The sequence below is a fragment of the Micropterus dolomieu genome, linkage group LG18, assembly GCF_021292245.1.
Source record: "Micropterus dolomieu isolate WLL.071019.BEF.003 ecotype Adirondacks linkage group LG18, ASM2129224v1, whole genome shotgun sequence".
Taxonomy (NCBI): Eukaryota; Metazoa; Chordata; class Actinopteri; order Centrarchiformes; family Centrarchidae; genus Micropterus; species Micropterus dolomieu.
Window position 1 is genome coordinate 18,209,156 of NC_060167.1, and position 22,513 is coordinate 18,231,668.

Here is a 22,513-nt window from a genome sequence, read left to right on the forward strand (position 1 = left end):
TTCCAAAGCAATATGCTCCTTTTAAAAAAATGTTTGTTTTTGTTGTGATAATATATTGTAATTTGTAATTCATACATGGCATAATTTTGGTCTTTCGCTTGAACAATACATGGTAATATTTAACATTTTTAATGGTAAACAATAGTGCAGTGAATGAATGCTGGTCCCAGAGAGCTTACAGGTACCATCATACCAATATCCAACTTATGACAATGCATCAGAAGTTGGTAGTTACGTTTACAGGTCACACACTTTCCACTGTATGTCCTGGTGTATGGTGGGGGTTTCACAGACCAGTGACCAGGTCTGGACAGTCACGCCAGTGGGAGCTAAATTTGGGAGAGAGGTGATCAGGTTCCCTCACTGTGTGCACATGATACTGTCCTAGTTACTTGAGCGATGTCCCTTCTCACACCGTCTCACACACTCAACGAGTCCAGACACACTCAGGGATCCTCGTCAGTACAGTACTTAGTCACACTCCGAAGTACAGGACGGTTTTACGACAGGCTCCTTTGGTTGGACTTTAGTGTCTCTTAGCTGGACTGAATATTTGGGCCTGGTGCTGTGGAGTTCCACTCCTGTCTATTGTTTCTTTGTCTCTCGACACCCCTGCTACAGCGCTCGGCGGGAGGAAGAGGCCGCTGACCCGCCATGTTTCTCGCACTAGTAGTGACGCCAGAGCTCAGGGAGTTCCTGGCCAGGGCAAGAGGTGGAGCAGTGCGTTTCATCAAGGTGCGCATTCAAGATGGTGAGTGACACATGACAGTGTGAGCTGGAGCAGTAATGTGGATGAGTTGGCCCTCGGTAGGACGGGATAAATCATCTATGCTATTAGTGTTTAGTTAGCGACTGGTGCTTTTCTGGAGCTTGAAACCCTTTTTCTTAAACTACATGTATATAGACCAATTGTTTAAAATTTGAGGGTCGGGACCCTCGTAAGGTGTAGTGAGATTACTGAATGAGTGGCAAAGATCTGTGTAGGAATTATTAAAACAAAATTATTCCATTTAGTTTTTGCTTCTTCATTACTCTAAAATGTAGTCACATGAAGGCGGAAAATCACTTATATCCGCAGTTTGTGCCTTTCATGTAGAACCAGTATCATTGGAGTCACAGAGCTAGCATCCATTTTATGACAAATAAATTACCAGTGATCTTTGAAAATCCCAGACTGTTTTTTAAGAACGCCTACTTCTAAAACACTTTTCTACTCTATTCTGTTTGCTGCACGCTACAAAAGATGTTTCTGAACCACATTTAGGATGTTGCAACTTTATTTCCTAATGCAGAGAGCCAGAAATCACATATTTCTTTGTTTTGTATAACCCACACCCACAAAAAAAAACATTATTTTGGATGAGAAAAATATATATTAGCCTACAATGTAACATTAGTATAGAGGTACGCCTATATAACTGATAGTAAATGTTTTACACTTTGTTTCACATAAAAACTGAGCAGGGACATATTTTATTTCAAGCTATTGTCTTTGTTTGTATTCAAGACTTAGGAATCGGGTTTTAAAATCATTACTATTGTGCTTTAAAGTCAATATTGTTCCTTCCAGATGGTTAAAAGTGTCTTTAAAGATTTTGGAAATACATTCAGAACAGCAGTAGGCCTAAGTGTTGCTAAACAACCTTCTGGGTTTTTCAAAGAACAAACAGATGCTTAGCTCTGTGACTTAAGTGTCAGTACAAGTATTTTTCAATTCTCATATTGTTCCATGTGAGTACGATTTGCATTGCCTTTGTTTAGTAAGGGGTCACAGACAAAACCAAAAATGTTGGTCAACCAGTATACAGACTTTGTCTAACTTCTAGGAAAAGAGGATTGCGTCAGCTGTGTGAGAACAGACGCCCAGGTGAGCAGTCTGTGAAAAACAGTCAGTGAGGCAATAGGTTTCGACGTAGCAGATTGTGAAGGTGGACTGACATGTTGATGGGGTGTTTATATCTTGTTTTGGTATCTGACCAGCTGTAATATGATTCATGACAGATGCATTCTGGGACTTTTGGGGGCTGTCTTTGCAGACTGGGCTATCATATTAAATATTTGGTTTCATATTTGGAGTATTGATGTCAACAGAGACGAGCTTGGTCCTACGGCAAAACTCTACTTCGTTACTGAAGCACTGTGGTTTTCCCGGCCATCACTTTACTATTGTGAGCGACATGTGACTTGAGACAGGGTTGCTTGCTGCTGCTGCCCAGTGACACTTGTGTTCGTTCCATTGTCAAAAGGGAAAATGAGTTCATTCTAGCCAGTTTCATCATTGCTGACTTGGTATGCCAATTGGTTTCCTATCAACCAACTGTCCCCTGATAGCATGTCTTGTGACTATATTACTTTGTTTTAAAATTTAAGGTAGGCTATAAAGACTATACACTGCACCCAAAGTGAGTCATTTAAAGACAGTTTAATACTAACATGGACATACATATAATGACAGAGGGACTAAGAGAGAATGGCTGATGGAAAGTATGTGTCTGTGCAGAGCTGGAATGTGTTGTGCCCCAGAATAGCAACATGTCCCGAGAGACAGTCAGGAAATCCCCCTGCACCCCATAAGGACATGAGACTTTAGGTGTATACACAGTATGTTTTGTGTGTTTCATTGGTCAGCTTCATTAGGAGATTTAACCTCATCCTGTCGAGTCAGTCAGAAATGAATCTGGTAACCTTTTTAACCCAGACGTTCGTCTTTGCCTCTTTTCACTACAGAACATGGAGCAACAACATCAACGAGATTTCACGAGCTCTTCAGACTGACTTTAGCTAAGCGGGTTTACACATTAAGTGGTGAGCTATGAGGCCGTGGTGATCGTTGACGATGGAGCTGAAAGTTGGGGAATATTTTGATAATCAACCAAAAATGACACACTCTCTCAGGTTCTAGCTTACTGTAAATTGAATACTGTAAATTTGGACTGTTGGTCAGACAAAACAAAGATATTTGAAGGCATTTCCACTATTTTCTGATATTTTATAGACCAAGCAATCTATTAATTGAAAAAATAATTGGCTGTTTAATCAGTAATGGAAGTAATTGTTAGTTGCTGTCTCCAAATAAAAAGAGATAAGGGTTGATATCTGTGAAGGTTCTCAGTCATCCATGTCATAATTAAAATCATGGGCAACTGGACTTGGTTGAAGATACTAGAAGACGTTTCGTCCCTCATCCAAGAGACTTCTTCAGTCATGACTGACTGGTAGGGAAACTAAGTTATTTAGCCTCTGTTGGGTCGTTTTCCAAGATCATCGATACCGCTGGTTCATTAGTGGCTCCTGGCTGTTGTATTAAATAAGGGTTGATAACTAGTTATTGTCTTTTTTTGACGAAGTGGTCTAGGTTGTGAGTTTGTATTTGTGTTTACATGCCACCATATTAAAGGGAGGGTAAGTGATTCTATAGAAGCATTGTTGATTTTTGATCTCATCTGCCTCCCTTTAGTGCTCCCTCAGAAGCTCCAGAAGTTTCTTCAGCATTGAAACGCTGTTGCCTATGCCTGGTCATATAACTTTCTTCTCTATTTAAAATCATAAGACCTTTTCCTCTTTGGCTGTTTCTTGGCCATCTCTCCTTCTTCACAGTGTGGAGAGTCCAGCACGTTCTGATGTGCCGTGTATAGAACTCTCTCTACCACTGCTCCTGTGCTTGAGCACTAACACCACCTGTTGCTGATTGGCTGGAACAATGTTGTGTGGCAAGGTCCACACCACTTTATTTGTTTTCTATTTACAGTGCCGGGGCTGTGTAGGAAAACCAGATTTTTTTTCAGAGCACACACAAAACAAACTGTGAGGAAATATTCCCTGAATTTAACAAAAAGAGTATTGGATTACAATCACTTACTATCCCTATAATATATACTATAGTTATACTGGACGTATAAATATATACTGATCTCAAAATGCAGGGACTTGCTAGGGATCATTTAGGGCTGTGCGATATGAACAAAATCTCATTCTTTACGGCAATATTATTGCGTGGAGACGACGCTTGGTGCAGGGAAGACATTTAAATTCAGAATAAACAAACATGGAGGAAAGTGAAGTTTAGCTTCGTCCCCATACAAAAATATTGCCGTAAAGAATTTGCGACACGAAATTAACTATAGGGCATAATTTTAAATTAAATTTATATTGTCATATCGAACGGCCCTAGGATCATAAAATACTTTAAATAATCAAATTAAATAATTTAGTGAACAGATATAAAGATGTGATGGAGTTGGGAAAATAGATTTTCTTCTATGCTAAACAGACCAGATTATATTATATATAACGTTAGAGCAATTTCGGCAGTAAACTTGCTTTTTATAATGTCATTGCACTAATTGTTTTACATGTAAATGATTACTGGCTGTGACTGTAGACTATAGTATCATCTAACCTGTGCTGTGTGTGTCATTGTGCTCTGCAAAGGGCATGCTACATATAGGGGGGTATGGTATGTGATGAGAAGTTGTCTGATTTTCAGAGCAGCTGGTGCTTGGGGCCTACAGAGAGCCGGAAAAGAGCTGGGACCAGGATTATGATCACTTTCTGCTTCCTCTTCTGGACGACCAGGAGCCCTGCTACATCCTGTACCGCCTCGACTCCCAGAATGCACAGGGTTACGAGTGGATCTTCATATCGTGGTCACCTGACCAGTCTCCAGTATGTTTTACCACATATTCTTTATTCTGCATCACATACTGACGCTACATACACACATTGCTGTTGGTAGGTGAAAGCCTCAAATTATAAACCTCAAACTTAAAAGAGAATCCACCAATTTAGTATTGCACTTCCATAGAGTTGGGGCAGCAGAGGTGGCAGTAACCTGACTTTTAGTCCCTAGTCCCGTGATATTTTGGAAGACCCAAACAGTCCTGCACACTGTGGATCACTGTACTCACTTTAGACGTGTTTATTCTCAGACCTTCATAAGGAGAAATTCATACAGCCATAGTAAAAACACCAGTCTCAGGGACCAGCAGCACCTCCCAGGATCCATCCCAATTAAGGTCAATGAGGCCTTCCAAAATATGCTCTAGTTGGAAGCAGTAATATGTTAACAAATAATGAAAAGCTAAAGTAGATATGTATCATTCAATAGAATAATTCCATATGCAAGGATGAATCAGATACAAAACCACAGAAAAACAAAGTGCCAAATGATTAACCAAATAGGTACATATCATATACTGGGAAAAATAAAATGTCAAAGGATGGATGTGTGTCCTACAGTGTAACATTGTATTAAACCCACTAAAAAGAAGCTACATTTGATAAAATGTTTTAAAAAAAAAAACAATAAAAATATTGTCTGTGAAAACGAGAATAATCCAAGTCCGAGATAACTATGATGACATTATCAGGGTTATGATCCAATGTTTTTGTAAGCAATGTAGTAACTCTGCCTTGAATTCAACCTTCACCTGAGTCCAACATGTAGGCTACACCAGCAGTACAGATGTTTTCCCCTCTGTTGGCTGCAGGTGAAACAGAAGATGTTGTATGCTGCCACGCGTGCCACAGTGAAGAAAGAGTTTGGGGGTGGCCATGTAAAATATGAGATGTTCGGCACAGCTGAGGTCAGAAATACTTAAAGTCATTTAAATTCACCCTTACAGATTTGCCTGTTTTGCTGTGTTGACATGCTTTAAGAGGTGTATGCCCTGTGCTTCATGTAAAAAGGCCTCTTGTTTTGCTTGCAACATAGGAGGACATCTGTTTGCTGGGCTACCAGCGTCATGTGTCATCTTGCTCCGGTCCTGCCCCCCTCACATTAGCTGAGCAGGAGCTCCAGAGGATCAAAATCACAGAGGTGAGAGGTCAACATGCCCTCAGCAGTGTTGTCATCATAGCCTTTTATGTGGGCTGGTTCTTTTTTAACACATGTGCCAAATGTAACTTTTTGTTGTGATTGCTTTTTCAGAGCCGGGTCAAACAGGTATGTTGATACATTATTCACTGTATGTGTATATTTAATGTGAGTTCAGATTTGAGGTAGATGGGAAAAGAAACGGAGAGAATATCTGTTGGTTGTAATAAGTGATAATATTAGAAAAATACATTTGTATCTCATTATAGAAAATGTAAAGCTATATTATTCCTTTAAACACTGCTCAGATCTTTGTGTAGAGGCTTGAAAAGATTTGTGTATCTGCTTGCTGCCCCCTGCAGGTGAAAACAGAGATCAGCGTGGAGAGTAAGCACCAGACACTTCAGGGCCTCGCTTTCCCGCTGCAGGAGACAGCCAAAAGGGCCCTACAGCAACTTGCCCAAAAACGCATTAACTACATACAACTGGTGAGCCTGAGGAGTTCATAAAAGAGGAAGGTTACTGCAGTCTCAAGCTTCCAGCTTTATATAAAAACCATCATCAGGAGGAGTATGGTGTCAGGAGTGCTGATATGTTAGACTTGTGATATTGTACTTTCAGAGTGCTGCATTCTGTAAACTGTGCATTATTGTTGTGTTGCAGAGGTTGGATGTAGAGAAGGAGACAATCGAGCTGGTCCATTCCAACCCGACAGAAACCCGAGATTTGCCCCGCAGAGTTCCCAAAGACACTCCCAGATACCACTTCTTCCTTTACAAACACTCCCACGAAGGAGACTACCTGGAATCTGTTGGTAAGTCACATAGTCAAATATTGATTTTCCTTCTCTCATTGTTTCATGTGAAGAATTTTCAAAGGCATGAAAAGGGTGAAAGTATTTAACAAGAAGATTGTAGCTTTACTTTTATGTAGGCCTATACATTTCCCCTTTTTACCCCTTTAATCTTAGGACCTTCCACTGATCTACATCAACATAAAATATTTATTGATAATTCTTCTTCCTCTTTCCCTGTCTTCAGTGTTCATATACTCAATGCCAGGATACAGCTGCAGCATTAAGGAGCGGATGTTGTATTCCAGCTGCAAGAGTCGACTACTGGAGGAGGTGGAGAAAGTTTACCATTTGGAAATTGCTAAAAAGGTAACAGATCGATAAAAAAATCACATAACACAGTGTCATACAGGGTTGTAGTGTAGACTGTATAAAAGAAGGGTTGTAGCTACCACTGAGAACACAGAGGTTGTGTTCTTTGTGTTTTTTTCACATGCTGTGGGATTTTTAAAGGCTCATTTATGTGTTTTTAGACTCAAAACCTGGTGGTGTACAGTTCCAACCTTACGCAACCTCTGTTACATTTTGTCCACATGTGTGCTTATTTAAATTTTTGTATCTACATGCAGTTGGAGATTGATGACGGAGATGAACTAACAGAGGATTTTCTGTATGACGAGGTCCATCCCAAGCAGCACGCCCACAAACAAGCCTTTGCTAAGCCCCGTGGCCCAGCAGGAAAAAGGGGGCACAAGCGCCTCATTAAGGGGACAGGAGGCACCATACCGGACAGCTAGAGGCGGACATATTTCTCCTATAGTTGAGTCTGCAGTGCCAGCCCTTCCCCATTTCCCCAGACCCACTAACACCTCGTCAGGCCCAGAGGGAACGAGCACAGTGATGGATTTTTTCCCTGCTGTTTGTGTACTGAAACACTTGCGCTGTATAACAAATATGTCTTTGATGAAAATATGTTGATAAATGATCTTCAATCTGTCCCTCCCACAGACAAATCAGGCAAATATATACTGTATATGACATGTCTAAGAAATCATAACAAAGTATGTAAAAGCCAAAAAAAATCATTGATGTTTGTTGATGACTTCCTCCATTTCTGTCTGGGTTTCAACCTGAACAGATGGCCTTGTTATTGTAAAGCTAATCTGTCTGGTTCTTCTATAAGTAAATCTGCAGTTAACAAACTTGTACTGAATTGTTAATGCATAGGCATACTTGTGCCTACCCTTCAATACAAGTTTTGTATCAACAATGTTTGTAAGAAATAAACAATAAGAAAAGAGATACTAAATAAAATCTTGTTTATACCATGGTATTAGACCTTGGAACAAATGTGTGTGTTTTTATTTAGCATGCAAAAATTCATGCATGGAAATACTTGTTATATCTTGTTGATATCTATAAATATTCTACAAGGCTAGACATGAGATAATAAAATCTCAATTGAAGGGGTTTTTAATTAGACAGATGATATTAGCCTATGATATTTACCATGCTAACAATCTTGTATGCATGCAAATGCTAGCATGCTAACATTTGCTAGTCTTGATTCATTTTTGGAACTCCATTAGCTTCCCTAGCAGTGGTTGCTAATCTTTCTGGGGTCCAATGAACAAAAAATACAGCTGAAGCTGAGGGAAATGTCATTAGTTTTTCAGGTATTGGACAAATAATTTGACTATATCAAAGTCTATCAGTAAACATCATTTGGGTACCATGAATGTCTGTACTAACTAACATGGCAATCCATTAAATAGTTGTTAAGATATTTCAGTCTGGACCAAAGAGGAGCTTCAACCAGACTGACTGCCTGTGCAAAATTGTGTTCCAATACACCAAATATCAAAACATCACTGGAAAAGTGAAAACTTTAACCTACTGGTGACAATACACAAGGAGTTATGGGATGACCAAATGTATTGCAATTCATCCTGAGGGGAACATGAATGTCTGTACCAAATTTCATGGCCATCCCAATGATTGTTGAGACATTTCACTGAAAACCAAAACATCAACCTCATGGTGGTGCTAGAGCAAAACAAGGAAATCTGTAGTATTCTGTACTGATTGCGAATGTGAATGCCTGTGCTAACTTTTATGGCAATCCATCCAATTGGTGTTAAGATATTTCAATCTGGACCAAAGTGGTTCAACCAACCACCATTGCTGTCACTGGAATGGCAGGCAAACTACTAGTAGCCTATAGCAAAAAATATTGTCACATTTGAACCATTATGACCTACAACAAAATATGCACAAATAAGCTTTAGTTTTAATAACCCCAACCCAAGATTTATAGTCCGCCTGCATGACCACACACACACTGGAGAAACTATTTTACAGATTTTGTCCCTCAAATCAACAAAATAATAGTTAAAATTCCTTAAGTTGACAAAGAATTTCTTTAAATGAGCAGAGCCTTACTCAGCAGTTCTCTCCAGGCCTGTTTGCTCTGCACAAAGGTCTGCTGCTGAATAAGTTTTTCTCTCCCAACGTACAACGGATGGATTTATGTTGCGGATTCCAGGCAGTTAGAGCTTTTCTCAGAATCTTCTGGAAACGCCCATTTTCTTCACATCGGAAGAAGACAGCAGTTATTCATTGTTTCCCAAACTTCAGTCCACTTACTAATTCTTAGTAAGTTCAGTGTACACACACCAAAAGTTATTTCTATTCAAGAAATCAGTATGTAAATATGTGGTGTGTGTAGTGTTGATTTGGGGAGTGTGGTGCTGATATACATAATGGAAATGACGGAGATATTCACAGCTGGAAATGATTAAAATAAATGTGTACACGGAGGTGGTGAGACACCTTCAGGAAGGTCTTGAAAAACAAAAGATAAAATATTTTGGAGATTATTTTATTTAATAGGCAGTAGTGTTCCAATGTTGCAGTGTGATTGAAGTTTGCTGGTGGACTTTTCATTGTCTGATACAATAAAATGCTCAGATATATGAATGCGCAGTTTAGAATTAAAACACAGTAAACAATGGCTCGACTTTGTTCATGTATGAATGTATGAGAAATGAAAACAAAAGTAGTGAATTGCTGGTGAATTAGGATACTTGTTATAGGAACAATAATAATATGCTTTTTCTGTTCTGTATCTGCTTTACCAATTGAGAGTGTGTTTTTTTTACAAACAAAAGTTATACTACCAAAGTGCAGTACTTGCAGAGAAAGCAGACAGCAACTTATAACTTATTATCAAGATGAATAAAAGCACACATATCCTGGAGAACTCACAACATATAAAGGCCATACAAGCAACAAACCATGAGGGTAAACTGTGTAAAGCTGATTTTAGGAACTTGGCCCACTAATCATATAAAATCAACATTGTTAGAACAAACATCAGTAAAAAAAACTGCCTTTTTATGCGTCTAGTTGTAGACAGCAGTGACGCAAATTCAAGAAAGGAGTTTTAAAATTCAAAAATATGAAATAATATTACACTTCGGTCCAATGCATATGTTTTAAAACCAAGCATTCAATCATTAGATCTTTTCTAAATGTTTGACATTAGAGTAATCCCAACGCTTACATCACATGGAGCACACCTGCTGACACAGTACTAGTGGGACATGCAATTTAATCATTAGTTGGCTTAGTTTAAATACATTGGAGTCTCCACAGATACAATTAACCATGGTGTGCAGAGCCTGATGTTTTTGGCCAACTTGCACCAGTGTGCTATGAGTGCAATGATCTTTTCAAAAGTAGTCACTGAATAATAGGACATCATGCCCAGGTATAAAAGAATATACCTCAATGGGAACACAGAGCTATAGGAGGTTCATACAGGGTGTACTTTTCATCTACAGGTTCTTGGTATTTTCCCCGCCTGCCTCCTACAATGCTCTCCAGTGACCAGATCATCCAGATGGATTATCTTTCATGTCACCAGAGTCAGAGCTGCCTTTTCACATTATGCACGGCAGGAATGGAATAACTAGATAAAGACAACCTTCATTTGGAAATCCTGCCATTGTGTTAGAAGGCCTGGTGTTGTTTTCATGTGCTGCATGTGATTGTTGTAAACAGAGTTTGGTCAGGTTTAGTGAAAGAGATCGGTGGCTTTGTGTTTTTATAATTTGCCTAATAAAATAAAATGATTTTTAACCAAAATAACTGTGGTGTTCTTTTTTCTTTCTAAACTAAAAAGAAAAACGCAGGCTATTTGTTCAACCGCATCCAGCAGGGATAGATAAAGTCCACAAGACTTCTTAGAAAAAAAAACTCATTTCAGGATTTCTTGGAAAAGGTTGAGATTCAACTTCGGGATCAGCAGACGCTCGTGGATATGGCTGTGATTATGATACCGCGTAGTTTCACGTGTTGCTTTGTTCCCCGTCTCCCGTGTGTGTGCGTGTGTGTGAGAGGGTTGGCTCAGACTACTGTTGGAATACATATTTTTTTAAACGTTTGCCCTGAACAAGATGTTCCTCAGATAGCCTATAGGCTATAACATGGTGATAACCCATCATTAGTGGGCCTACTCAACTAACAGCCCTTATTTGGCCTGATTATAACCATTTAAATTAAAATAGCCTATTGAGCTGGAATATAGACAGCTGGGCCTACATTGGAAAAAAATGTCAGGAGAGATTAATGAGCAGAAATAAAATTTCTATGCTACATTAGTCTAACGTTTCTACCTCAACCTCGGACACAAAGTTGGAAACATATAACAAATCGATCATAATCCAACGACTGGGTTAGAAAGCAGGACAATTCGTGAGACATTTCCTCTGGCCTAACGGTAGCCTAGTGTTAACACATTTTTTAGTTTACCGTCACAATAACAGCTCGCTTTCTCGAGCCTAGGCCTAATTACTCCAACAAACCTCCGAGAAAAGCTCTCGCAGTGTTTTCCACCAGGATCGGGGGAAATCTAGGCAAGGTTTTATTACTGGAAACAGCCTGTGTGCATTCCTATTATCTTTAATGTTGAGGCGGTGAATTCCCAGAATGATGGCTCTGTCGGGGCCGCCCGGCGGGGCGGAGTCAGCCCTGCAATTATTCCTGGAAAGCGGATAGGGAGAAGCTGGCTCGCGATTCCTGGGAGCGAGCGCCGGTTCAGCGAAGGCAGGAGCCGCCGGGTGCAACGGAGGGGAGGCGAGCCACACAACACCGGCCGGAAAAGAAAATGACGGGGCTCCACTCCGGTATCCCGAGAATTAACCGGTAAAACGAACCTCTTTACCCCCGAAAAACGCTGCCAACACCCGAGCCGTCAGCTGTCGCAAAGCTAAACAACCGGCGGCGGTTGGTGCGGCCGGTGTGACGTCAGAGCCGCCGGCGCTGTGAGGAGTTCTCAGAATAGACTTCGAGGAAACGGCAAATTTTAAAAGCCAAGCCTTTAGACGCTGTCCTTCACACATTTGGATGCCATTCTGGCGACAGCACACTCCAAACCCGCTGCTACGGACATTTTTAACGCGTTTTAAATGAATTCTGGTTTTACTGTTTTTGCGTTTTATCCGGTGTTCTCATCCAAACTACAGGACCAGACCCGCGGAGCTCTTCGTCTCTTTATTTCGCGCATAATAAGCTTATTCATATCAACCCGATGTTAAAGCTTTTTCTTTCTCCTAGAGGTGTTTTTTTTATTTCTTTGTCTTTATAGACTCGGTCTTATTTTCTGAAGAAACACTGACAGGTTTTTAGTCCAGAGGATTCGAGAAATAGCATGATTCTTTGTGTACCAGGGTGAGTGGACTTTTCTTTGTTTCTGTGTTTTCTCTGTTTGTGTTAAGAACATAATGTATTTGTAAAATCAATATAGCCTACTCTTAATTAGTGTCTTTAAATAAGAGTGTATGTAACTATGTATGTTAGTGTGAAAACCGTCTCTAACTAAAGTCTACCAATTCCAAACGCAATTAATGGCCTGTTGCACTAATTAGGCTATAAACACTAAAAATGTTCATCAGAAATTCATAAATAGTAATAATTATTCGGTACTTTTTATTTAGGTAACCTTTATTTGACGAGGAAGGCCTGTCGTGAGATCAAAATGTTCTTTTCAATAGTGTCCTGGCCAAGATTACCATCACTAACAGACAAACAACAAAACACATGATGTAACACAAAATAGAACAATGATTATAAAATCATAAATAAGAAAAAAAAACTTCACATCGTCTTATTCTTATTATATAGCAATAAATACTTAACTACAAATAATAGATTATGCATCAATATGGAAGCCATGTGTTTTTTATGCCTTCTTAACCATATTTTCCATCTTATTTCCAGTCCTAGAGCTCCTCTACCCCCTGCTCCGTCCAGCGAAGCCCCACGGGGTATGCGGGCAGGAACTGTACCTCCTTCCCCTTGCCTTCAAAGCACCCCGCCGCTATGGGACCCCACAAAGGACCTGCGGGCAATTGCCAGAAACTTCTGCTATCTAGAAAATTCAGGTACAGTAGGCCTACCTAACAAAAAAGATTCTTGAAAACTGTTCCAGACTGTAAGGGACTTAGTTAAATTACATTAATTGAACTTACAGGACAGAGAAAAGTACAGCACTGACTGTTCAGTGACTAACATTTAGGAATCTGTTTGTGTAGGATGGTACTGGGGAGCTGTAACTGCGGCTCAGGCCCATGCTGCACTTCAAGAGGCATCTGAAGGAGCTTTTCTGGTACGTGACAGCAGCCACCCTCTGTACATGCTGACCCTCTCGGTCAGGACAGCACGCGGTCCAACCAGTATACGGATCCAGTACAGCGGTGCCCAGTTTTTGCTCGACTCCAGCTCCCCGGCCCGGCCCAGCCTGTCGTCCTTCCCCAATGTGCCCAGCCTGGTGCAACACTACATGGGACCAGAGAGGAAAGCAGTGGAGGGGAAGGTGGAGGAGGAGGCCCCTTCAAAACCCTCTCAGCAGACAATTGAGGAGACATCTGTGGTATTAAAACTGAAGCGAGCCGTGTACAAGCCCCAGGGCCTCCCCTCCTTACAGCACCTCACAAGGCTCATCATTAACAGACACTCTGACTGTCCTGACCAGCTACCACTCCCGAAGCCTCTGCTGCGTTACATACAGGACTATCCCTTCAAGGTATGAGGCAAACCAACAGGCTGAATCTCAGCTGACTTTAAAAGAAAAATAACTGTTAAACAGGTCCTTTGTGCCTGGAAAAGGACACTGCTGCTGCAGCAGTGCAGAGGCCAGTCATGAAAGTACTGGACATAGGGTCGTGTTTTTGCTGACGAAATGTGTACAAATTCAGTTATTTGTACAAATTCAGTTATTTGTCAAGGACCGGGTGATGAAGTACCCCCAGAAAAGACATCTTGTGAGCAAAGCTCACTACTGTACTCTACACTAACTTTATGCTGAATGTGGCAATTGTCCATATCCATTGTTCCCTCATCAGTCCTGGATGTATATACTGTTCCTAAGAAGTCCACTGATTCCATTGAGACACCTTTTAAGCCATTTTATTTTTTCTACCTTTTACATGTGTACATTTTTCTATTAAAATAAGCAATTGGCGTTTAACTTGCTTTTCTTTATATTCTTTTCTATTGTGTTGCTTAAAATGGCAGTATTACTCACAGGGTAACGAGAAATACTGTCATCATCATTATTAACCACCACATGATGGCTACTCTTGTGACACTTACAAAATATTTTCGCCCTCAATCACCTTTGAAACACAGAGACTTTGTGGCCTTTGAACCATAAGTCTGCGAGAGATGCAGATTGTTTGAGAAAGTAAAGGCAGCATTGTGTGTGTTTTTGCTCAACAATGCATACAGCCAGCATCTGAGTCAGCGAGTGGACAAGCGAAGGGGAGGACCGTTCATCAGCGGATTCACAGAACTACTGAATGCTTCCTGGGAGGAGGGTGAGATTCTGAGAGGGAGGGTTCCAAGAAAAGCCTCTGTAATTACCTTCAGCTTTGAGCCTGTTTTCTGTACCATCTCGCACCCTTTTCTTTTAATGTGGCACAGGAGGTGATCACAAATGTTACCAAATTAAAGGGGAGCAATTACATGAAGTGATTTTAGCCCATGCAAATTGTGAATTTTGGGTGATTAAATCAGTGAGAGCACGTGCTTGGCGGATCAGTGGGGGTAGGGGAACTGAGCTTGAGGCGACCTGGGCTAAAGCCAGCGTAATAGGATCTCAGTTTCTCAATACAGATCCAGCTTGTGGTGCTTGTTTGACTTCTCTTTCTGAAGGATGCAGAATCGCGGCCTAGGAAACAAAATGGAGTGTATCAGACTCTGATGTGAACGAACCACAAATCAAGGGTGTATTAAGCTTAATTGTGTAATTAGATTAAGCTTTTGTCAGTGTAGCCGTTTATTTTATATCAAATAGACACTAATGGGCCTAAAGGATCCACATACAACTTTAGCATGAAGTCACAGCAGGTTAAAATTTTTTAATGATGCCCAGGTGACTAACATAAAAGCTGAGAGGTTCTCCAGACAGACCTGCCAGTGATGTCGTGCCGTGTTTCCACATAATGCATCTCTGCCACATTCGCCTCCACCCACTGTCGAATGAGCACGGGGTGTCTGGGGTCCACCTCCAAGTAAACACGACTGTTATTCACCAGGAAGAGAGCACACCATGCATTCAAAATTTAGTTATTGAAAGGACAGGATTATCAGAAGCAACCTTGAGATGAGAGCAGTGGCACACGTCTGGAACTGTATTCACTGTAAGTCTTTTAAAAAGCTAAACTCATTACAGAGGCAACACGATACGTGTGTTTCTCAGAACATGCTGTTCCTGTGACAAGCCGACGCCGTTAGGAATTAAACCCAGGTGGGGTTGTATGTGTGTGTGTGTATACCTTGTGTCGAGCAGCTGGCTTCCTTACCCATGATTTGATAGAATCTGTGGAGCCAGACTCAAAATCTGTCTGATCACTTTTAGGCCATCTTTCCCTCCATCTAAAGCAGCATGGTCTTCAAACCTGGGTATACAGTAGCTATATATCTCTTAAATACATTCATTTATAGTCACACATCACAAGAAAATACATTTCTAAGAACACCTTATGCACAGATGCAAATTCATTTTATGCATTTTGAAAGGTTTGGTGCTTTGTTTATTTTTAACATGCTTTGGTACACAGGTAAAATTTTTGTCAAGTACTCTAAAATTATTATTATCATCATCATCATCATCATCATCATCTGAAACCCCCCGTTTATAATTTAGTAACTAAATTATTTACAGCACAGTTTAACACACTATAATGTCTACACAGCCAGTAACTATGTATTTAGTCAAAAACAGAATATGAAGGTTTTAGCACGTAAAATGTCCTTATGCCATAAAAAATGATAATTTAAAAGAAAATAGTATGTTAAATTTGCAGTTTCTACATAACACAGCTAAAAGATAGCTAGTGAGATAGCCATGGCTAGCCTTGGCTAAAACTAAGTTTACTTTCCCTCCATAGCCTTTACCTGTAAATGAAACATTAATATTGATTAACTTACATCTTGGGAATATGTTGTTTGTTATCCAAAATAAAATAAGGTAGTAGCTTAATCCTCTCATGGAGAATAAATGCAGCTACCCTGTAGTGTTTATCAATATAATGTTTTTCTTAATAACTCTTTATCATTTAAGTATGAATAACAGGTATATAAACAGTTAATGAATGCTTGATGACATATTATAATCATATTGGATGAATCGTCTTCCTACATTTTGAAGTGTACCATTACATCATTATCCATTTAAAACAGTACTATCAATATAACTGTTTATACACCAGTTATGGTGTAATTGTTGACAAATCCATTAAACATTTAAACTGCATTATAGTTTATTACAATGTATTATTGCCATTTATTAAGTGTTTATAATGCTTAGAAATGCTAATTAGAGGGGTATTAAATAAAATATAAATTGAGAGTGGCTCAATGTGTTTTAGTCACCTGAAGATTTCAGGTTCCAGTGACGTCATATCCTCTGAGAACAGGTAGGGAGGGTTACTGACCAAAGCTGAAACGGGGCTACAGAGGCTCAACACAGTTTCTGCATCTGACAAAACGCAAAAACTTTTTTTTTATAAGCAGTGTGTTTTTTTACATGATATTTAATGACTGCAATGAACTGCTTTCACCTACCTCTCATTACATCAATTTGATAAATCTGTAATCTGTCCTGAAGCCCCAACCTTCAAAGAAAAATCCTTTATCAGACTTTATGTGTCACAATAACAATCAGTAAGGACATTTACAACTTGTTTTTATGTGCTATGGGACAATTACCTAAACGCATTCTCTCTTGTTAAATCCACTGCATTCTGGCTTTGATCCACAGCGATGGCTTTAAGCTAATGACAAAGAAACAAACACAGCAATTAAAAACTGTTGTTTACTGTTTGGATACACCTACCTAATGGAAGAAAATCCATTTGTCTATCTTCCTGTATTTGCCTGCGTGAGAAAGTTACGACATTTTTACAACTTTACAATCTGTTTACACTGGAGACATAAAAATAAGCAGACATAGCTAATCTTATGACAGGATAGTAAAAAGTGGGGCTGACAATACGTGCCGTGCTCTGCCATGAAAAGATAATAGCGTAGTCTACTACGAAGCTCTTTTATTAGCCATGTGTATCTATGCTACAGTTGTAACTAATTATGTTTTGTCATTAACCTATTCACGACCTACTGATTTTTCTTTCAACAATCATTTAGTCTTTAAAATGTCATAATTGACATGTGGCCATCACCTGTTGCCAAAACTCATAGTGATGTCTGAAAATTACATTTAGTAATTTACAATTATCCTGATTAGGAGCCTAAACACCAAATATATTCAACTTATAAGGATAGGAAACTGACAAACTACTCACATTTTTTTAAAGTGAGACCAGCCAGTGTTTGGTATTGTACTTGATCATAATTGTAATAAATACATTCTCTCTCAACCTACTGATCAGTAAATTTACTAATCACTGCACCTTTTGCATTTACTAACCCGAATTTCCAAACCAAGCTATTGGTTGTCATGTTGCATTGTGGGTAATGTAGGCACCAGGTTTTATAAAGGAAGAACAATGCATGGAATAAACTAGAATTACTGCCCCGCAGTTATAGGTCTCACTCAAGTTGCAGTTTACATCCAGGTCTGTCCAGACTCATATAATCCATGTAGTGAATAGGTAGAAGGAATTGAATGAAAAGTATAAAGTGACTAAGACTAAATGGAAGGCATCACTATATTGATGATGCATTATGTATGATGACAGTGTATATAAATTACTGAACTGATTAAAGAAGGATTATCATAGATGTATTGGCTAAACAGGTACACGTGTAGAGAGAGGAATTCTCATATAGCATCACAGCATGTGGTGCTTTTGTTTTCTCCGAAATGAATGAATGAGATGGAGGAAAGCCCGTTCTGTGTGGTTACTGTTTCCTCATTGTGTCGTCCCAGTCAACTTGAATGTGAAATCTGGAATCGCCCAGTTAATTCTTAAATCTATTTAAGAACCTAAAAACCTGTTTTGAGGTCACAATTATCTTTGACCTTTGCATCAAAAGTGTCAGCTCTTCAGTGTCCGACCAGCTGTGAAATCTGCCACAATCTCCCCTCCTGTTCCTGTGAGTTATGGTGCTGAATAATGAACAAAAAGGTTGTTTTTCTAGGTCATTTTGATGTTTAAGTTAAGATTAACTTTTAAAAAATGTATAATCATAATTACTGCATTCATTCTTGCGTTATGGACAAAATATTGTTTGTCAAGGTCATTTTGAGAAGTGTTTTGTGAGGTCACAGTGACATTTAGCATTGATAACGAAATGCTAAGCAGTTCACGTGGACCTTTTTGCCAAATCTGGGCCACAAAGAGACGACATCCCGACAATGTTATAGGAGTGCAATGCTGCATTGGTGGAGTACTCTTAATGTCAGCATTGTGAAATGCTCATAATGGCAATGCTAACACGCTTATAATTAGCAGGTGTCATATTTTCTGTCTTAGCTTGTTAGCATGCTAACTGTAACTAAACACAAGGTACAGCTTAGGCTAATGGGAATGTCTTAAATTTTGTAAGTATTTGGTGCTAAATGAAAATTTATTTCAAGTCATCCTGACGGGAACATGAATGTCGGTACCAAATTTCATGCTAATGAATCCATTACTTGTTGAGATATTTCACTCAAAGCCACAAATGTCAACCTCATGGTGTTGCTAAATAAAAAGTCAGGAACACCAGACTCATTAAGATAGGGCATTTGTGGACCTTGAATGTCTGCACCAAATTTCATGGTAATCCATCCAATAGCTATTGAGAAATTTCAGCCTGAATCAAAGTGGTGAAAGTGGCTATACAGCCATTTCCTACAATAAACACAAACCTCACCTGAGGCAGACTCTTCAGCAGACTAAGAGAAATGGCACCAGAGCCACATCCCACTTCTAAGCAGGTATGCTGGGCGTCTGCACCTACTCCAGTCCCGGGCTTCCTTTTCAGATCAGTGAGCACAAGTTCAACCAACTCCTGCACAAACACAGAGAAAACACTGCTCTGGTTGTGTGTAACGGATCACTGAGGTTTCACTGTACAGTATTTGTGGCCTGGTTTCCTCCTGTCCAACCTCGGTTTCAGGTCTTGGTATGAACACAGGAGGTCTCATCTTCAGCGTCAGATCTCTGAAGTCCCACTCCTCAATCACATACTGCACAGGCATTCTACACCAAACACATACGTTTATGGGTATTATTAGTAAAGAAACATCTGGATACATATTTATACAGGAGGTGTGTGTAGAAACCTTATACCTGGAGAGGCGTCTGGTGCAGAGTTTCCACATCTGCTCTGTTTTTTCTTGGCTGAGAAACTCTGTTAACTTCCCTTCCTCAAGACTTTCAATCTGGATAAAGAAAAAGCATAAATGAACAGGAAGGGATGCTGTTAAATGTCAAGGCGGTTATTCAGACAATATGTCAGACAATATGAGCCACTCACAGTTTTCGCCCCCAGCAGATAAGCAATGATGTAGCGGCTGGAGTGGTCAGGCTCCGTTACACCTTTCTCCACAAAGATTCTCTTCCACAAGTCCAATGCCTGAAGTGCTGTGATCCTGCCTGCAGGTAAGGCTGGAGCACTGCATGTACGCACTGAATGGGAGCCCCAAGTTCCCTAAAAGCATTTGATTTAATTGAGTTTCTAAATGACGACAAATCTACAACTGAAGTGCACTCCCACTGTGGTTTAACAACTGTGATGTCTACAATTGGCAATTCGCCATCACTAAGGTAGCAAATTTGAAATCCAATTTCATTTCAGACCTCACCGATTGACATACTCTCAAGATACATGTCTCAACAGCAATTCACCAGTTTCCATCACCTCAATCATCTCTTTCCTCCATGTCACGGCACAATGGACGGTCAAGTAATCTGAGTTATGTGAGATTACTAGATATATAGTATCTCACAAAAGTGAGTACAACCCTCACAATTTTGTAAATATTTGATTATATCTTTTCATGACACTACAATGAAGAAATTACACTTTGCTACAATGTAATGTAATGAGTATACAGCTTACATAACAGTGTAAATTTGCTGTCCCCTCAAAATAACACATCACACAGCCATTAATATCTAAACCGCTGGCAACAAAAGTGAGCACACACCTAAGTGAAAATGTCCAAATTGGGCCCAATTAGCCATTTTTCCTCCCCTGTGTCATGTGACTTGTTAGAGTTACAAGGTCTCAGGTGTGAATGGGAAGCAGGTGTGTTAAATTTTGGTGTTTTCGCTCTCACACTCCCTCATACTGGTCACTGGAAATTCAACAAGGCACCTCATGGCAAATAACTCTCTGAGGATCTGAAAAAAAAGAATGGTTACTCTACATAAAGATGGCCTAGGCTAAGACCCTGAAACTGAGCTGCAGCACGGTGGTCAAGACCATACAGCGGCTCAACAGGGCAGGTTCTTGTTGTGTCATTTCTTTAGCGTTGTCACATGTAAAGATATAATCAAATATTTACAAAAATATGAGGGGTGTACTCACTTGTGAGATACTGTACCTACACATTCTAAAGCAATCCAGTACACCATGGCTTGATAGTGAAAGGTGTTTCTAATAATATGCCCTCTGTGTACTGTATGTACATGGATTTCGTCAATGCCAGGAAAACAAACAAAATTCTTTAAATATTTTGACTTTTTTCTTTTGTTGTTTGTTTTATAACATTAATAAAATGATTTGTATATTAATAAATAATGAATATAAGTGTTAGCTGCAGCCCTGCAGGTGTATTTTCTGATACACCGCCTCAATAGTAAAAGGGGAACAATAATTGGCTGCCCCACTTTGTTCAAACACATGTGCCCCTCTTTCAGTTTTTCACTTTACCAAACTGCCAAGCCATTTTTATCAAGGTCACGATCTTGGTGATGAAGTGGGGGATTCAGTGGGGTGTGGTAATTTGTGTGTCCCTTCTGAAGGTGAAATTCAATCCTAGCTTTTGTTCAGAAACTATCAGAAATTGTGCTGCCACTGCCATAACCATATATTCAGTGAGACAATTTATTGATAAAGTTCTTTGATCCACTCAAATGTAAATGCACAACAACCAATACATGGCTCACTAAGTAAATAAAACATGATCACTGTGTTTGTATGTGCTCTCCAGTTGTCTAACTGCTACAAATAATCTACACAGGCCTACAAGCAATCAAAAAAGCAACAAAACAATTTGACCAGTTAGTTACCTTTGGTCCAAAGCATCTGTAGCCCACACGCAGAGATCTTCTCCACATGATTAATCTGAACTACATCACTATTCCAACAGACAGCGTGTGTAACGTTACAGCTACGTTCGGTTGTTCTATAAGTAGCCTGCAGTTTCTATGTCTCTTGTTTCTTCTTATATAAACATTAAACAACATTTTCTACAGTAAGGTGGCACGCTACTTGACATTGTTGATAGTATTTCCTGCACATGGCGCATCAAACCTCTTGACGTGACGCAAAACGTCTCCAAATGCGGCACACAGTGCGCAGCACGGACGCTGCTGAACAGTGTTGCCTTTAGGCGCTGTCGAATATATGAACCTTTGTGGTTGCGTCACCTGAAAAACACGAACAAAGTGATGATTATCACAGAAAACAGCCAAGTTTTAAAATGTATTTACGCTGAGATAACTGAGATCATGTAAGTCGTGTGATCAGCTGATGGTAATGTATGTGCAACAGCTAGCTAATGTATCAACCACAAACGATCTAAAAGCCACGTTTTAATGTTCTGCAGACGCACCAAAGATGTGAAAACGAAGTTACAACAGCACATTTGGCATTATTAATATGTTGTTTATTAAAAAAGCACACATCCTCAACACTATTTACTTAGTATTTACGACGTCCGTTATTTGCGCATTTCCCAGTCCCAGCGCTAACTGGGAAACATTTTTGCAGATTAGTGACAAGGAAATGCAAGAGTTGATATTAATCAAGATGTTGATGAACATCAGCATTAAAAGTGGAAATGGGAGAAATAATAATTCCATATTTCAACATTGAAATCAGCAAACAAGATAATGCAAATGTTTTAGCATTACAATGGGTTGAGTATGAGACTTGCCATGTAGAGCAATAAAATGCTCTGATTTCAGCACGTCATAAATCAGCTCGAAGCACATTCAGACAGCAGAGAGATTTTTTAATAGAGATACAGCAAACACTATATAGAATTCAACTGTTGGGACTAAAAATTACATTTGTATGGATACCTGCACATATAGGGATTAAAAAAAGAGATCAGACAAATGTGCAAAGGAAGCCACAAAAACTAAGCACATTGACCTTTTAGTAAAACAGGTGGTAAAAGCAGTGGGAAGAAGAGAAAACAGGGAGGTGTTTATACAGAA

The 22,513-nt window shown here is 39.6% G+C and overlaps 3 protein-coding genes across 10 annotated transcripts; 2 read left to right on the plus strand and 1 right to left on the minus strand.

Annotated features, from left to right (window-relative positions):
- Positions 1-329: 329 nt before the first annotated feature.
- Positions 330-7,946, plus strand: LOC123956749 (twinfilin-2). Of its 3 annotated transcripts, none has more exons than XM_046029160.1 (9): positions 332-751; positions 4,487-4,665; positions 5,490-5,585; positions 5,714-5,818; positions 5,930-5,944; positions 6,178-6,303; positions 6,479-6,629; positions 6,856-6,977; positions 7,238-7,946. In XM_046029160.1, the coding sequence occupies exons 1-9, from the start codon at positions 655-657 to the stop codon at positions 7,403-7,405; spliced, it is 1,059 nt and encodes a 352-aa protein (XP_045885116.1). In that variant the 5' UTR covers positions 332-654; the 3' UTR covers positions 7,406-7,946. The 3 variants fall into 3 exon arrangements, with proteins under 3 accessions (XP_045885117.1, XP_045885116.1, XP_045885118.1); XM_046029162.1 differs by having other exon boundaries at positions 652-751; positions 4,492-4,665; XM_046029161.1 differs by lacking the exon at positions 5,930-5,944 and having other exon boundaries at positions 330-751.
- A 3,587-nt stretch (positions 7,947-11,533) lies between these two features.
- LOC123987314 (cytokine-inducible SH2-containing protein-like) lies at positions 11,534-14,139 on the plus strand. Of its 4 annotated transcripts, XM_046076076.1 has the most exons (4): positions 11,772-11,816; positions 12,259-12,341; positions 12,891-13,054; positions 13,205-14,139. In XM_046076076.1, exons 2-4 carry the CDS (start codon positions 12,322-12,324, stop codon positions 13,699-13,701), a joined length of 681 nt encoding a protein of 226 aa, XP_045932032.1. In that variant the 5' UTR covers positions 11,772-11,816; positions 12,259-12,321; the 3' UTR covers positions 13,702-14,139. The 4 variants fall into 4 exon arrangements, with proteins under 4 accessions (XP_045932030.1, XP_045932032.1, XP_045932031.1 ...); XM_046076074.1 differs by lacking the exon at positions 12,259-12,341 and having other exon boundaries at positions 11,534-11,816; XM_046076075.1 differs by lacking the exon at positions 11,772-11,816 and having other exon boundaries at positions 11,824-12,341.
- On the minus strand, positions 12,586-21,645 carry hemk1 (HemK methyltransferase family member 1). 3 transcript variants are annotated; one of them, XM_046076070.1, is made up of 11 exons: positions 21,359-21,645; positions 19,599-19,772; positions 19,412-19,503; positions 19,228-19,321; positions 18,993-19,130; positions 16,884-16,948; positions 16,740-16,789; positions 16,548-16,653; positions 15,476-15,586; positions 15,084-15,194; positions 12,586-14,841 (listed from the first exon to the last, which is right to left on the minus strand). In XM_046076070.1, the coding sequence occupies exons 1-11, from the start codon at positions 21,404-21,406 to the stop codon at positions 14,778-14,780; spliced, it is 1,053 nt and encodes a 350-aa protein (XP_045932026.1). In that variant the 5' UTR covers positions 21,407-21,645; the 3' UTR covers positions 12,586-14,777. The 3 variants fall into 3 exon arrangements, with proteins under 3 accessions (XP_045932026.1, XP_045932027.1, XP_045932028.1); XM_046076071.1 differs by having other exon boundaries at positions 15,476-15,571; positions 21,359-21,644; XM_046076072.1 differs by lacking the exon at positions 21,359-21,645 and adding an exon at positions 19,983-20,112.
- Between the last annotated feature and the right edge of the window lie 868 nt (positions 21,646-22,513).

Excerpts from the sequence above, each read along its gene's own strand:
- LOC123956749 (XM_046029160.1), top strand. The coding sequence starts at position 655 with ATGTTTCTCGCACTAGTAGTGACGCCAGAGCTCAGGGAGTTCCTGGCC. Across the intron at positions 752-4,486 it reads CAAGGTGCGCATTCAAGATG|AGCAGCTGGTGCTTGGGGCC; the intron begins GTGAGTGACACA and ends TCTGATTTTCAG. Across the intron at positions 4,666-5,489 it reads GGTCACCTGACCAGTCTCCA|GTGAAACAGAAGATGTTGTA; the intron begins GTATGTTTTACC and ends TGTTGGCTGCAG.
- LOC123987314 (XM_046076073.1), top strand. The coding sequence starts at position 12,835 with ATGGAAGCCATGTGTTTTTTATGCCTTCTTAACCATATTTTCCATCTT. Across the intron at positions 13,055-13,204 it reads CTGCTATCTAGAAAATTCAG|GATGGTACTGGGGAGCTGTA; the intron begins GTACAGTAGGCC and ends CTGTTTGTGTAG.
- hemk1 (XM_046076070.1), bottom strand. The coding sequence starts at position 21,406 with ATGTGGAGAAGATCTCTGCGTGTGGGCTACAGATGCTTTGGACCAAAG. Across the intron at positions 19,131-19,227 it reads TACCAAGACCTGAAACCGAG|GAGTTGGTTGAACTTGTGCT; the intron begins GTTGGACAGGAG and ends GTGTTTGTGCAG. Across the intron at positions 15,587-16,547 it reads CTGGAACCTGAAATCTTCAG|CTACTGTATACCCAGGTTTG; the intron begins GTGACTAAAACA and ends AGAGATATATAG.